Raw genomic sequence first — 16,046 nt, 5'->3', positions numbered from 1 at the left:
ATAGCAGAATGGAGGCTGGAGTGTCATCAGCATGGAAGTACATGCTGTTTTTCTTCTTTTGTCCCTAACCACCAGGTCGGCCTGGTCTACAGAGTAAGTTATAGGACACAACAAAGACAGAACAAAGAAAAAAATCCTATCTTGAAAAAACAAAAAAAACAAAAAAAAAGCAAAACAAACAAACAAAAAGCAGTGCCCATCAATCATCTTTGCAAAATTCTGTCATGCCAGGAGAAAGCAAACCACACATACTTACTTTGTGACGGCTATGCTAACAAGAGAAGTTGTTGGCGCTCCTTTCCTAGAGACATTTTTAAAGAGAGAGCGAGAGAAAGAAAATTAACTTGAGGAGAGGCAAATACCTTTCATTACAAAGAAAAACAAAGTTACGGGGAATAGGTTCTGTCCAATTAGACAACAAATAACTCTAGCACCTGAAGTGGAAACCTGTCCTTTAGGTGGCGTCTCTGGGCACAATGCATAAGGAAACTTATCCATTCATGAACTTCAACCTGCACCGAGCAATGCTGAGCCCACCTGCTGCAGGACCGTCGGAACTGTAACTGCCAGCTAGCTACATAACAGCAAGGTGATTTCAACACTGTACGATTCTTACTTAGGACTGTCAATTGGAGTGGACTAAGCATTGCCTGGGCAGTGCTGAAATACACAGCATGCTTAGAAAGGTGCTTCCAGAGGTCACCAACTGAAGGGGGAAGAGCCACCCCAAGCATGGGGAGCAGCGTCCTGTAACTGGGCTCCAGGACAGAATAAAAGGGAGAAAGCCAGATGAACACTAGCCTTCTCCTTTCTCTGCTTCCTGACTGCACGGATGTGAGCAAGCTGGTACCATGCCGCCTCTGCATGATGGACTGTACCCCGCCCTCCGCCTGTGAGCCAAAAGAACCCTTCCCCCTTAAGTTGCCTCTTATCAAGCAGTTGGCCACAGCAATGAGAAATCTCAAACAGAAAGCATTGGTTCCTTCAGCAAGATGCTACCAAACTACATTTTGTTTTATAGAGATATTGAGAATATTCTATTGAAAGCATTATTTAACACTAATAAATTTGGCTGGGCACACTGCTGCATGCCTGTAGTCCCTGCACGCAGGAGGCTGAGGCGGTAAGATTGCCTGGGTAACATAGTGAGATCTTATCTCAAAAAAAAAAAAAAAATCAATTTAGAAAAATCCTGGATGGGGCTGGAGAGATGGCTCAGAGGTTGAGAGCACTGCCTGCTCTTCCAAAGGTCCTGAGTTCAATTCCCAGCAACCACATGGTGGCTCACAACCATCTGTAATGAGGTCTGGTGCCCTCTTCTGGCATGCAGGCATACACACAGACAGAATATTGTATACATAATAAGTAAATAAATATTTAAAAAAAAAAGAAAAATCCTGGACAAGGTAGCCCATGCCTGTAATCACACTTAGAAGACAAAGGAAAGAGTTCAAAGTCTTCCTCCAATAAATAAATAAATCATCTGAACTGGAAGCTGAGCCATTAACATATGGAGCCTAACTCCGGGTATTTTGTATCAGAACCCAGGTACGATGCTCCGCTGAGAGGGAGAATAGCAGGGAGGGAAGAGGACACTGCTATATCCAAACACTTCACTGATGCTAAAATACAAATTAAAAATAAAGACAATCAGCACTGTGACTTCATGTATTGGTTGAGAACGTTTGGGAAACACTTTAACACATCTAAAACCCTTTGAGCAGAGCAATCACTACTGCTATTAATTCATCCTCTTCTTTCCATGAGAAGGGAGAACGAGCCCAGCTTACCAAACGCAGACGTTCCCTGTGATCAGCGCGATGGCATTGTTCCAGCCAAACACGGCCACGGGGAAATTGAAGGCAGTGATGATCCCCACCAGGCCTAACGGGTTCCACTGCTCGATGAGAGCATGGCCAGGTCCTGAGGTGTGTAAATATTCATAGTGAACATAAATGTTAATAGAATAAAATCCTAAACCATTCCTCTGCAGGTCAGAAGTGCATGTACCAGACCAGAAGATTCCTGCTGCTTCCTTGGATCACCTCACACAGCCAAAGGGCATGAATATATCACTTAATAAAAACTTATCACTTAATAAAAAACAGAACTATTTATTACTATACCATGTCAGCAAATTTAATGGTGTTCATTACACCTCATACCTCAGGAGCCGCAGAGGTAAGGGCATTATGGGTCCCATTTGGAAGATAGAGACAAGTCAGTGAGGCAGTGGGAAGTTCCCCCAGGAGATGTGAACACAAAGGGTAAGATATAAGCAGAGCACAGAACACGTGATCCTCAGATCTGGATCCATGTTCTTTATGTTGTCTCTTGACCTCTCCAACGTGAACAAGGAAGCTCGTGTTATAGGCTCACGCTGGATGGATTACAAAAACGTTCTATTCGCTGCAAGGAAATTAAAAGCACGAATAGAAATGTTTACATTTTGGCAGAATACGTGGTTCATTTGGTAGACTGCTTGCCGAGCATGTGCAAAGCCCCGGGCTGATCCCCAGCATAGCATACACTGGGTGTGGTGGCTCGTGCCTGTCATCCCAGCACCCAGGAGGTGGAGGCAGAAAGATCAGTTCAAAGTTTTTCTCAGCTACATGGTAAGTTCTAGCCCAGCCCAGAATACATGAGACACCACATAAAAAAACAAACAAAAAAAAATCAAAACTCAAATTGCAATTGTCAGCTTTAAAGCTAATCCCACAAAAGTTTATTTTCACCAGTAGTTGGTTGGGCCAAGAAATGCTGACTGGTTAAAATTACACACTGCTACAAGGTAGGGAAGTGGCCCTTCCTGTCATCATTCACACTAGAAGCAGGCTTGGGGACCTCCCAGCATAGCACCTCATACTGAAGGCCATCCTACAGGCCAGCACCCCAACTCATTCTTGGCAAGGCTAGCCTTCACTCCAGCTCCCCCTTTTTCACCCTACTGGCCATCAATCCCTCGCCTGGAGGCTTCTACAGTCTGCACAGATGCTGCAGCTATTCAGGGTAAAGTCCAAACTCCTCCCAACAGGGATCCTTCCTTGCACTGCGTCCTCCAGCTGTGCCGAAGCAAGGCAGTCCCCACGTCCATGTTCCTCCATCCTTGACCTTCCACGACCCCCTTCCCCACCTGAAGTATTCGACCCCCTAGTTCCATCTCCTTCAAGGCCTTAGACTAACCTCCCTGCAAGGCCTTTTTTGACAGCATACCTACATGCGTATGGTCCTAACCTCCACTCACTCTATTACAGCTACCAATTCCCTGACACTGCCCTCAACTCTAAAACCTAAGGATTTGGTGTGCGAGTCTGTGCGTACACACACGTGGAGGCCAGAGGGCAACAAACTCAGTTCTTCCACTCTCGGGGGTCCTAGGAATGGAACCAAAGTTGTCAGACGCCCTGTCAAGCCATCTCGCCTGATCTCACTGGGCCGCGGAAATTTTGAAGCTCTGTACCACAGCACCAAACACTTGGTTAACCGACTCCCGGCTTACTTTCAGAAGGCAAGACGGGTCCCCCGATCATCCTTGACAAGCCAGCCGCGTAATCACAAATGTCCACGTACTCCTGAACTTCTCCTATGCCTTCCACTAAGATCTTCCCCATCTCCAGAGACACCTAAAAATATAAAAATCCAAGTAGAATTTCCCCAGTAGAATCTGTATTTTAAACATGAAGCTGAGGACAAAATAAAACATTATTTTATGTAGATAAGAAACTAAGGAAACCTGTTCTTTTCTGGTGATTTTTTTTTTTTTTTTGGTTTTTTGAGACAGGGTTTCTCTGTGGTTTTGGAGCCTGTCCTGGAACTAGCTCTTGTAGACCAGGCTGGTCTCGAACTCACAGAGATCCGCCTGTCTCTGCCTCCCGAGTGCTGGGATTAAAGGCGTGCGCCACCACCGCCCGGCCTCTGTTGATTTTTTTTATCTACTTCTTTATTTACTTGCTTTTGTCTTATTTTTAATATAATTTGTTTATTAATTCTTTGAGAATTTCAGCCATGCATAATGGATTTATTTCAATGATTTTTAAACCACATAACTTTTTCACTTTTCTCTCTTTTCTCTAAAACAATGGATCTCAAAACTTGTTTTTCTTAGAAATCACAACCTTAGGACACACATACAATGTTGATCCTTTTAAATCTGATTCAGTCTAGTGGGGAAAGGAAGCCCACAGAACTCCAGCAGTTAGGCGTCTGAGGCAGAGGGATGGATCACGTGAGCCAAGGTGAGACAACACAGCAAAAACCTCAGCTTCAAACAAAACAAAATGGACATATGAAAACTATGAGAGCCTGTTCTCTACTCAAGAGATCACGGATAGACTCGAAAGAATACCTTACCAGCTTGCCCAGCACCCGAATCTTCTCCCGCAAGGCATCGCCAATCTTTCGCACTATTTCTCCTCGCTTTGGGGCAGGAATCTAAGAAAAGAGTGGAAGTTTGGTGTCAAAGTAGATGTCCGTGTGTACCACACTGACAGATGTGCGCCGCAGAAGAACAAATCGCAGCTACATCGTCGTTAGAGGCTTTTTGGGTCACGTCGGCACTGCGATACGGCTAAACATCCTTGGAGCGAATCTCTTCTGGGAGGCACAGATGAAAAGGCAACAAACAATTGTCTACTGCTGATGGTCTAAAGACAGTTACTGAAAGAGCAAAACGACAAGACTAGATGCAGGGGCAATCTAAGCTCAGACTCTGCTGAATCCTGAAAGATGGAAAGAGTTGGCCTGAGATACAGAAGGAATCATGGAGGATAAAGGGCTGGTGGGGAAGGCCAGGGTCTCTGAAGCTAGAGATGTCACTAAGAGCTTGTGTGTGTCTATCTAGAGTAATACAAACATGTTTGAGAACAGTTTATGTGCTTTCAGGGTCTGTTTTCCCAGACTGATTTTAAGGACTTTATTTATTGGTGGTGGTGAAGGCATGGAGGCACACTCCTGGAACACCAGCACTCGGGAAGGCAGCAGTATAAGGGGCTCATGGCCAGCCTTGGCTCTATCAAGTTTGAGGCTACCCTAAGTTACGTTAAACCCCCTCTCTCAAAATAAATATATAAGCAAACAAACAAATAAATAAAGCAGCTTTAGGCCAGGCGGTGGTGGCGCACGCCTTTAATCCCAGCAGAGGCAGGCGGATCTCTGTGAGTTCGAGACCAGCCTGGTCTACAAGAGCTAGTTCCAGGATAGGCTCCAAAACTACAGAGAAACCCTGTATCGAAAAAACCAAAAAAAAAAAAAAAAAAAAAAAAAAAGAAGCAGCTTTTATAAATTACTTTTCCTTTGTATTTATACTTTTTTACTTCCCTTAAGGAAAAATATTCCCTTTGGAACTTCTAGGGTTAACTGGAATGAATGAAGCAATGTTCTGTTATGAGGTCAGCAAAGCCAAAAGAAGGACAGAGGGCAGCAGCGAGGCTCCATGGGAGGGTCCTCGAGGGAGGCTGTGGACCGGACAGCCCGCTCTGATGTTTTCATTGAGGCCCAGCCATCTCTAAGTCGCTTCCACACGACCGGAGCCCAAGAGGACTGTTAGAACAAGCTGTCTCTACACTAAACTTTGAACTCAATTGCTTAACTCACATGCCAACAAACAGATCCCCCACTCATCCAATTCGCTCTCATCCGAAAGTGGCTGGACTAACTTATCCAGCGACTCCACCTCGACTCAAAAAACGCAAAAGCTGCTGAAGGAATGTTAAATGCAATCTGGCAGTGTGGGGCAAGATACTGAAGTAACAAATGAGAGCTTAAATTGGAAAAGACAATAGAGCACAACATTTCAGAAAGATTGCCAGGACAGCAACAGCAGCCACTGTAGCAAGGGGGACAGACATAAGAGTCAGCGAAGGAGGGAGATGGGGTGACTCAGCAGCTAAAGGCACTTGCTGCTGAAGCCTGGTGACCTGAGGTCGATCCCCAGAACCCACCTAAGATGGCAGGGGGGAACCAACTCCACAAAACTGACCACCGACCTCCATATGCACATCACCATCACCACCAATAAATAACGTCTTTAAAATCAGGCTAGGAAAACAGACCCTGAAACCGCATAAACTGTTCTCAAACATGCTTGTATTACTCTAGATAGACACACATGAGCATAAAATATTTCTTATTAAGAGACGAGAATGATTCCAGCATTGAGAGAATGGGACAAGTAGATAGTCCCTGGCCTCCATACAATATATCTCAGAAAAAAAAAAAAGAAGAAGAAGAAAAAGAAGAAAGAAGGGGGGAAAATAGGCCAGGGTTGGAGATGGCTTTGCAGTTAAGAGCATTCACTGCTCTTGCAGAGGACCAGATTCAGTACCCAGGACCCATGGGGTAGCTCACAGCCTTCTGTAACTCCAGTTCTGGGGGTTCAGTGGCCTCTTTTGACTTCTGAAGACACTAGGCACGCACATAGTACACAGACAGACATTAAAGCAAAACCCTACCTGTATAAAATAAACTTTTTAAATGATTGGCTAGGTGTGGTGGGGGCATGCCTCGGGAGACAGCGGCAGGAGAATCTACGTGAGTTTGAGGCCAGCCTGGTCTACATAACAAGCTCTAGGACAATCAGGACAAATAGAGAACCTGTCCCCTCCAAAAACAAAACAAAAATAGTTTAAAGGGGCTGGAGAGATGGCTCAGTGGTTAACAGCACTTGCTCCATGATCTTAAGGAACAGAGTTCTAATCCCAGCATGCACATAACATGCCAGGAATCCCAGCAAATGCCAGTAACCTCAAGGCACTGAGTGAGGCAGACAGGAGGATTACTGGAATTTTCTTGCTGGTTTCCAACCTAGTGACAACCATTTCAGAGGAACAGAGAGTGAAGGAAGAGAACACCAATGTCCTCTTATGGCCTCACCACACGCATGTACAAGCATGTAACAACAACACACAAACAACAAACAAATGTCTTTTAAAAAAATAACTGGCCGGGCGGTGGTGGCGCATGCCTTTAATCCCAGCACTCGGGAGGCAGAGGCAGGCGGATCTCTGTGAGTTCAAGACCAGCCTGGTCTACAGAGCTAGTTCCAGGACAGGCTCCAAAACCACAGAGAAACCCTGTCTCGAAAAACCAAAAAAAAAAAAAACAAACTAGATCAGAGACAGCTCAGTGAATGAAGGATGCCCTTGGCAACGTAGGTTTGATTTCCAAGGCCCACATGAAGTCAAAGGGAAATGACTCCACAAAACTGTCCTCTGACCACCACACGCCTCCATGATATATGTGCCAACACACACGCATCATGTGCACAGACACACAAAAATAAACACTTTTTTAAAGTATGCATTGGGTTTTTTGGCATACAATGTGATCCTAAAATTGTGCACACGTCATGTAACATGCACAGAAGAATGACAGCAATGGAGTAAACACGTGAGAGCTGGGAGAGAAATACCCAAAGGCAGCTCTGACAACATCTGTACTGGCGAGGTTGGAGTTAAGACTACATTTGATTTTCGTACTGCATCATCCTTAAAACAAAAAGAGAAACCAAAAAGCCAGGGGACTGTTGAGATGACTAAGTGGGTAAGGGCACCTGCCACCAAGCCTGAGGACCCAAGTTCAGGCTCCAACACACAGCATCATGGTGTACTGACGCTCGCCATGTGCCAGCTCTGCCATGAACACCTGCAAACAATGCACGATTAAACGATAATAACCCTCTTGACAACTCCTAAAGACAAACATCCCTCATCTCCCCTCTTCATGAACACACTCTGACGGAAAACCCAAATGACTCCTTCTCTCCTGATTCCCCCTTCATACCGACCTATAGTGGTGCATCAGTGAGCCCAGCCCAGCAGCCCTCAGAATTCTCACTTTGGCTCTTTGTTTTTAGGGTTTGTTTTTGGTTGTTTTTGTTTGTTTCTTTGTTTTGTTTTGTTTGAGACAGGGTTTCTCTGTGTAACAGTCCTGGCTGTCCTGGAACTCATTTTGTAGACCAGGCTGGCCTCTGCCTCCCACATACTGGGATTAAAGGTGTGAGCGACCACCCATTGAGCAGTTGCACTTTGGCTTTTTTTTTTTTAAACCCATGATGGATGGATGCAAAGATGAAGGAGGCAGATTCTGCCTCATGGCCAATAGGAACTCCTTAGCCCTGAGAAAACAGTGTGCCTGCTTTGGAGCCAGACATACTGTGAAGACATCCTGTCCCTGGCCAGTCTGGGAGGAGAGGCAGCAGGCACACAGAACAAAGAACTCCCCTTCTTTTGCTCAATTACAAGTTTTGGGGGAGAATATTCCTGGCTCCAGTTTACGCCATATCATAAGAGCTTTCATCGATTTTAAAGTTACCCATCCCTGTAATCCCAAATGGGAAGGACACTATTTTGTGAATACCAGGGAGGAAATTAACACAGTCCCTAAGATCGCACATTTCAGCCCTGTCTCATGCTTATCTGTCTTTCACAATTACAGCAGGTGACCTGTTCGGCAGTGGGGACCAGGGACGCATACTTACCTCTGCCCACATTTTCCATGCTTCCTTGGCTTCCTTTATAGTTTCTTCATAGTCTTCCGAACTGGCCTAAGAATTGAGGTGAGAGAAAAGGAATGAAGAAAGAGTGAGAATTCCCAGAAAGAGGCTGTGTGTGCAGATACTGATTAGAACTGCAGAGGGCCAGCCAGGCGGTGGTGGCGCACGCCTTTAATCCTAGCACTCAAGAGGCAGAGCTCTGTGAGTTCAAGGCCATACTGGTCTACAGAGTGAGTTCTAAGACAGCCAAGCGTATACAGTGAAATCCTGTCTCAAAAAAAAAAAAACAGACGCAGAGAGGTTGGAACGCAGCAAACCCAGAGCCTAAGTACCTTACCCTGAGCTACTTTCAGCCCCCTGAATTCCTCGCTCACCTCAGTGTCTGTCGGAATATTTTGTGGCTAACCGATAAAAGATCTTCTGGAATCTATCAATTTAGCAGACCGCTAGTCCCAAAGGTAGAGAATGTCATCAGATAACAGACGGAGCCCCCATCTCGCTGTACCCACTATTGCCTTGACATACAACTTTCATTTCCTGTGACTATAAAACTCTAAGAGACAGCTTCCCTGAGGGAGCAACCTCGGGTAACCTGGCTGTGTTTCTCAGGGTGTGGTGGTTACTCAAATCTGGTTCCAGAAAAGGCTATATCCTATTCCCTTTGAGGTGAGAGCTGTGGGTTTCTGTTTTGGTTTGGGTTTTTCGAGACAGGGTTTCTCTGTGTAGCTTTAAAGCCTGTCCTGGAACTCGCTCTACAGACCAGGCTGGCCTCAAACTTACAGAGATCCACCTGCCTCTTCTGCCCAAGTGATGGGATTAAAGGCATGTGCGCCACCATCACCCAGCAACTAACCACAGTTACTCGCCTTCTAGAATATATATACATCTTTGCAAAAAAAAAAGTGGGAATTTCTCTGTCCCTAAGACTCAAGACAATAATGATTTCAACAGTCTACAATCCAGAAGGCTGGAGTTGTAGCTGGGGGCAAAACTCTTGACGAGCATTGCTGAAGCCCTAGGTTCAGTTTCCAGCATGGTGGGGAAGGGAGGGATATAGAAATATTACATAAAACTAAAGCATATATAGAAACACCAGCTAGAATCTAATACAAGAAAAGACAGCACAATTGTGCTTTAAAGCCTCGTTTTTCAAATCAAGGTCTAGCCTCATCTGGATACAACATATGACCCATATTAGAAAGTTCAATCGTGGGCTCCAATCCAGATTTGAAAAATCAGAATCTTCATTCTTAAAAAAAGAAAGAAAACCTCTGGAATGAGTCAGAAGCAATACCCAAAAACACCAGAAATGCAGTTCAACTTGCCTAGAATGCACGAAGCTCTGTGTTCAAGCCCCAGCAAAACCCTAGCATGGTGCTGCATGCCTATTACAAAGTCAAAAGTCAGCTAAAAGCAAGCTCTAGGCTAGGTATCTTGTATCCGAACAACAAGGAAAAAAAGCCTCTGTCTAATCCTCTCTTATAATGTACCTTTTCTAGCTAATACCACCAAGCCAGAGTGAGCAGACCCCCCCCAGAGAGGCTCACAATGACAAGAAAGTACATGATTCCTCACTTCTGTACATCTGTGCTGATCTTAACCTTTGCCTCTAAAGACAGCTAGCACAGTTCCCTGTAACAGCCTGAGTTTCAGCAACTTACCTGTCGGATTCTTGCTATTGGCTCATTGTTAGCAGGACAATAGGTCGTAATTACCTTGGAAGAGACAAACAAAAGGATGACAACCATACATGGAAATTATAACCATTCCCTAATTGAGGAGAAACCAAATAGAAAAAGAAAAGCAAAATAGGAGCCTGTAGGGTAACTTCTGTTATGATAAACCCACTCTTCAGAGCAGTCTTGGGTTTCTTACCTATGCATTAGGAACTTTCTGTAAAACCCATGAGCTGGCCATCTAAATACTAGGGTCAAGGCGCACAACACACTCACTAAGGGTAACCAGAAATTCAACTGACAGTTTAACTTACTGCTTTCCCACCTTACTCTGCCCACCCAAGTCCAAACTACAAAAAAGCCTGGGTTGATGAAACTGGAGGAGGTTTCCAAATGGAAAGATAAGACTGAAGAGCAGCTAAAAGGCTACATTTTATCAGTCATTAATGACTAAAGCCACAAAAGAAGCAGCTGAGGGCAAAGAGGTTTTTTGTTTATTTTTTTGTTTTTGTTTTTTTAAAGAAACAACAGAACACAACCCCCAATTTCACAACAATTAAAAATCACCTGGCTCTCCTACGGTCAACAGTAGCCTTGAAAAGAAGTTGTGTTTTCTGTACCAAAGCAGATTCTGGTACAGCTGAACGTCAGGTTTCTGAAAAAGCTTCCTTTCCTTCCTTTGAAACTATGCGACACCCTCCTAAGTTTTGGGCAACTATAACTTACCTGTCCACTGCATTCTAGAAAACGTTTTATTACCGTGACAAGTTTGGGCAATAAATATTGAAAATCAAGTCTTCAAGGTGAAAAAATTCACAAGATTTTAGCCAGGTAGAGCTTGTGACCGATCCCAAGCAAAACTGCCATATGGTTTTAAGCCCTGGGGGTTAGCCTTCCTGGAGGCTCCAAAAACCTCCATGGATTCCTCGCAGCGCTCAAATCTAAACTTCGCTTATTCTTGTCTTTGTGAGAAAACTTCTATTGCACAAATTTAAAACTTCCCATCCTATCTAACCTCCCACAGTTCCAGTCGGGGGACGATGGTAATGGGGGCGCCCGCCTCCTGGCCTCCCAGGCAAATCCTTGGCTGCCACTTTCCGGGGCGCTCGCATACCTCTCCTCCGCCGCGCCAGTGTCCATTATACACGCCCGCGTTTTCCTCGCGGAGCCCCAGCTCTTGCAGCCAAGAATACTGGGGATGATTGATCAGCAGAGTGGACATGAGGGCGGTAGGCCTGCACGGAGGGCGGAAAAGCTTGTAACTCTTCGCAGTCTGCTCGCACGCCGCGCGAGCCAGACGCCACATACCGAGCTCAAAACGCCTGAAGCCCCCGCCGCAGGGGAGTCCCGGAAACATGGCCCCGCCCCCCGCCCGAGAGAGTCCGCAGGGCAGGCCCCGCCCCCTGCCCAGTCCATTGAGGACCTTCCTCTCCCACCCCCTTCCGCGAATGTCCACTGGGCAGACCCCTCTCCCGGGAGCCGATTGGGCAGCCTCGCTCCACCCCCGGACGACACGCCCCCCCCCTGTTTGCCCGGGGGGGGGGGGGTCTTACTGCTCTTACACGCTGGACAACAAGGTTGCCTCGGGGTCTGGGTTCGGGGCAGATGTGGGGGCGGAGGCGGAGGTGGAGGACGGGGGCGGAGGTGGGGGCGAGGGCGGAGGTGGGGGCGGGGAAACGCGCCTCCCGTTGGTTCTGAAGTCCAGTGGGTTAGAGAGGAGCGTTCAAACAATGATATGCTCATAGGCCATAGTGGTCGGGGTATTCCGGGCATGCTTATTCTGTGGGTCTGGGCTGAGGCCCGAAAATCTCAGCCTTTCTAATCGGCTCTCAAGGAGCTGTCGTGTCACTGGTCTCTGTTGTAGCCCTGAGGGTTTTTTTCAGCGGTTTGAAGGTTTGAAGAGGGTCATTTTCACTGCCTTGGTGAATTACAAATGTTTCCTAATAAATGAAAAGTATTACATGTTTGCATCGCCTTCTAAATACGCTGCCTGCGTATATTCTTTCTTTGGAAGAACAGACCATGTTGATCAATGTTCTTCACTCTCCATCTCGTCTAGCATATCCTTGCCCCTCATCCTCTTAGGGTAACTCTGTGTCATTCCCCCAATAAAGGAAATCCCACATCTCATCAGCACTAGACACATGAATTCAAATTAAATAGGTGCCTGGTCATTTCCAGCCTGTTACTTGCCCTTGTGATTCCCAGGCCATGTTGGGTTTCTCAATGATTTCTCACCTATGTTTTCAATATATTTCCATTGCTTTCTACCCTGTTGCTAAAGTCACAAAAGGATACAAACAGGAAAGGAAGAATCAAAATCAAACTATATTTATTTGCATATAATATGATACTTTCCTTAAAAATCTGGTGGTGGTACAAGTCTCTCATCCCAGCACACAGGAGGCAGAGGCAGATCTCTGTAAGTTCGAAGCCAGCCTGGTCTATAGAGTTAGTTACAAAGTGAGTTCCAGGGCAACCAGGTCTACACAGAGAAACCCTATATCAAAAAGAAAAAATAAAATAAAATAAAATAAAAACCTCCAAGATCTACCAAGTATTTCTTTTTTTAAAAAAAAGATTTTTATTTATTATGTATATAGGTTTATTCCTTCATGTATCCTGCAGTACAGAAGAGGACACCAGATCTTATTACAGATGGTTGTGAGCCACCATGTGTTTGCTGGGAATTGAACTCAGGACCTCTGGAAGAGCAGCCAGTGCTCTATTCCTCTGAGTCATCTCTCCAGCCACCACCAAATATTTCTAATATCTGGTAACACTTGGCAGCAACGTAGTTAGATACAAAATCAACATACAAAAATTAATGTACTTTTTGTTAGACAAAGTCTTTTGTAGCCCAGGCTTGTAGTAGGAGCTGCGGGTTCTTTAGATATATAGAGATTATACTCAGTATAGATAGATAATCTTCAACCTCTTAATGAGCTGCACAGACTAGCCTCCTCCTACTCACTAAGCAGCAATGGATGGACCTTAACAACTGCCTCTTCCACCTGAGTGCTGATATTCCAGGCATGCTCAAAGCACCCGACTATACAGTGTTAGCAACTAAACCTAGAGCATCATGCATGCTGGGCAAACAGTCTACCAATGTAGCTACATGACTAACCCAGTGGTTTTTCTATATAGCAATAATAAACATGCTGAGAAAAAAGGCAAACAACCTCATTGGCCATTGCAGTGATGTTGATGATGATGATGACGACAACAAAATACAAAATAAGAACTGCTATGAATAAATCTAGCCAAGGAAATAAAAGATCTACAATAAAAACTTTGAAACACTTAAGAACTACTGAATAAAAAATCGAGAAAAGACAGTAGAAAATGAAACGACCTCCCAGGCTCATAGATTGACACCGCTGGTATCGTGAAAATGAGGCCAGGCAGTAGTGGCACACCCATGCCTATTAACCCCAGCCCTCGAGAGGCAGCAGCAGATGGATCTCTGTGAGGTCAAGGCCAACCTGGTCTATAGAGCAAGCTCCAGGATGTCCAGGGCTACACAGAAAAACCCTCTCTCAAAAACAAACAAACAAACGAAAAACCAAAAAAGGGAGGTCTGGGGTGTAGTTTATTGATAAACTTAGCATGTATGGAGTCCTAAGTTCCACCTCTAGCATGGCATAGCAAGGCTGGATGGGGTAGTGTGTTTCTGTAATGGAGAACAGGGGAGGTAGAGGCAGAAGCTGCTGTTGTATAGCAAGTTCAAGGTCAGCCCAGCCTTCCTGAGAGCTTCAAAATTTTGAAACTTCTCAAGTTTCAAGAGGTAAGTATAGACAAAAGCTTTTTAAACAAGATTCCTGTAGTCCAGGAGTTAAGAGCAAGAATGTCAAATGGAGGTGGCGCACACCTTTTTAATCCCAGCACTTGGGAGGCAGAGGCAGGCGGATCTCTGTGAGTTCGAGACCAGCCTGGTCTACAAGGGCTAGTTCCAAGACAGGCTCCAAAACCACAGAGAAACCCTGTCTCAAAAAAACAAAACAAAACAAAAAAAACCAAATAGATGAAGGCGTGTGTGTGTGTGTGTGTGTGTGTGTGTGTGTGTGTGTAGAGAGAGAAAGATGAATTTTAGTTCAGACAAACAGAAAAATAAATCATATAATTTTCAGGAAAATGCTTGGAGCATCGGTTTTTTTGTTTGTTTGTTTGTTTATTTGTTTCCGTTTGGGTTTTAAAAATAAATACTTTTCACTAGTTTGGTGGTTTGACATAAAATGGACCCCAAAGGGAGTGGCACTATTAGGTGTGGTCTTGTTGGAGGAAGTGTGTCACTGTGGGGATAGGCTTTGAGGTCTCCAATGCTCAAGTTATGCTCAGGGTCACAATTCACTTTCTGTTGCCTGTGAATCAAGATGTAGAACTCTCAGCTCCTTCTCCAGCACCATGTCTGCCTCCACGCCCCCATATCCTGCCTTGATGATAATGGATCACACCTCTGAAACTGCAAGCCAGCCCCAATTAAATGTTTTCCTTTATACGAGTTGCCATGGTTATGGTGTCTCTTCATGACAATAGAAACCCCAAGACAGAAGTTGGTACCAAGAATGGAGTATTTCTGTGTTAGGTTATTTTTTTGTTTGTAAGAATTTGAACTTTGGGGGGCTAGAGAGATGGCTCAGAGGTTAAGAGCATTGCCTGTTCTTCCAAAGGTCCTGAGTTCAATTCCCAGCAACCACATGGTGGCTCACAACCATCTGTAATGAAGTCTGGTGCCCTCTTGTGGCCTGCCGGCATACACACAGACAGAAAGAACATTGTATACATAATAAATAAATAAATATTAAAAAAAAAAAGAATTTGAACTTTGATACCTTGGGTTATAATGGAATGCTTTAAGCACTGCTTAATGGGTCATACTAGGAGGAGCAAAGAAGATCTGAACTGTGTGGGCATGGCTGAAGAGGTTTCAGAGGAGAAAAATTTTAGCGTGTTGCCTAGAGATCATTCTTGTCATTTTTCATGAAGAAAGTGGTTGCTTTTTGCCCTTGTTCAAAGAGTCTGCCTGAGGCTAAAGTGAAGATATTTGGATTAATTCTGTTGGCAGAGGAAATCTCAAAACAGCCTAGCATAGACTCTGTTGTGTGCTTATTAATGTTAACTCTAATTGAAGATGTGTAATGAAAAGGAGCAAACTGAGCAAGGAAAAATACAAAATGTACAATTTGAGAAGAAAAGGAGAACCAGGAAGTGGAATGGAACTAAGTCACATGTTGAAGGAGAAAAACAGATTAAGAAATGGAATAAGAAGGCCGGGCGGTGGTGGCGCACGCCTTTAATCCCAGCACTCAGGAGGCAAAGGCAGGCAGATCTCTGTGAGTTCGAGGCCAGCCTGGTCTACAAAAGCTAGTTTCAGGACAGGCTCCAAAGCTACAGAGTACAGAGAAACCCTGTCTCGAAAAGCCCAAAAAAGAAAGAAAGAAAAAAAGGAATAAAGGGCCAGGTAATGGTGGCACATACCTTAGGAGGCAGAAGTGGCAGATCTTTTTTTCCTTTTAAAACTTTATACTTTGAGAATTTTATACACGACCACAATTGTTTTCATATCTGTTCTTCACCACCTCCCTCTAATTCCCCCTGGAATCCCAACCCATTTCCCTCCCAACTTCATGTCTCTCTCTTTTTTTATTATTATTAATAACTCCAGGGGTCCAGTTAGTGCTTACCACATGCATTGATGTTGAGTTGTTCTCTGAAAAGGTTTCTGGGTCAGACATGTTTGTACACACCTGTAGGCACCAAAGTTCTGTCTTGAGTACCTAAAAACCTTATGTCCCTGGTTTCTGGTTAATTTTGATTTTTCAAGAAATAGTAAATTTTTTTGAAGGTCCTAATTGCAAAAGACATCTTGCCCTCTT

At 44.7% G+C, this 16,046-nt stretch overlaps 1 protein-coding gene across 1 annotated transcript in view; it reads right to left on the bottom strand.

Annotated features, from left to right (window-relative positions):
• Aldh7a1 (aldehyde dehydrogenase 7 family member A1) overlaps positions 1-11,533 on the bottom strand; it is a 30,817-nt gene extending 19,284 nt beyond the window's left edge. Inside the window, exons 1-7 of the mRNA XM_057789091.1 lie at positions 11,282-11,533; positions 10,153-10,206; positions 8,477-8,542; positions 4,351-4,431; positions 3,500-3,623; positions 1,791-1,923; positions 257-301 (exon numbers count right to left, since the gene is read on the bottom strand). Of these exons, the coding sequence (XP_057645074.1) occupies positions 257-301; positions 1,791-1,923; positions 3,500-3,623; positions 4,351-4,431; positions 8,477-8,542; positions 10,153-10,206; positions 11,282-11,524 (746 nt within the window). The 5' untranslated portion in view covers positions 11,525-11,533. The remainder of the gene's footprint in view (positions 1-256; positions 302-1,790; positions 1,924-3,499; positions 3,624-4,350; positions 4,432-8,476; positions 8,543-10,152; positions 10,207-11,281) is intronic.
• Between the last annotated feature and the right edge of the window lie 4,513 nt (positions 11,534-16,046).

Source organism: Chionomys nivalis, chromosome 14 (genome assembly GCF_950005125.1).
Source record: "Chionomys nivalis chromosome 14, mChiNiv1.1, whole genome shotgun sequence".
Lineage (NCBI taxonomy): Eukaryota > Metazoa > Chordata > Mammalia > Rodentia > Cricetidae > Chionomys > Chionomys nivalis.
This window is presented reverse-complemented; position numbering and strand designations above follow the sequence as displayed.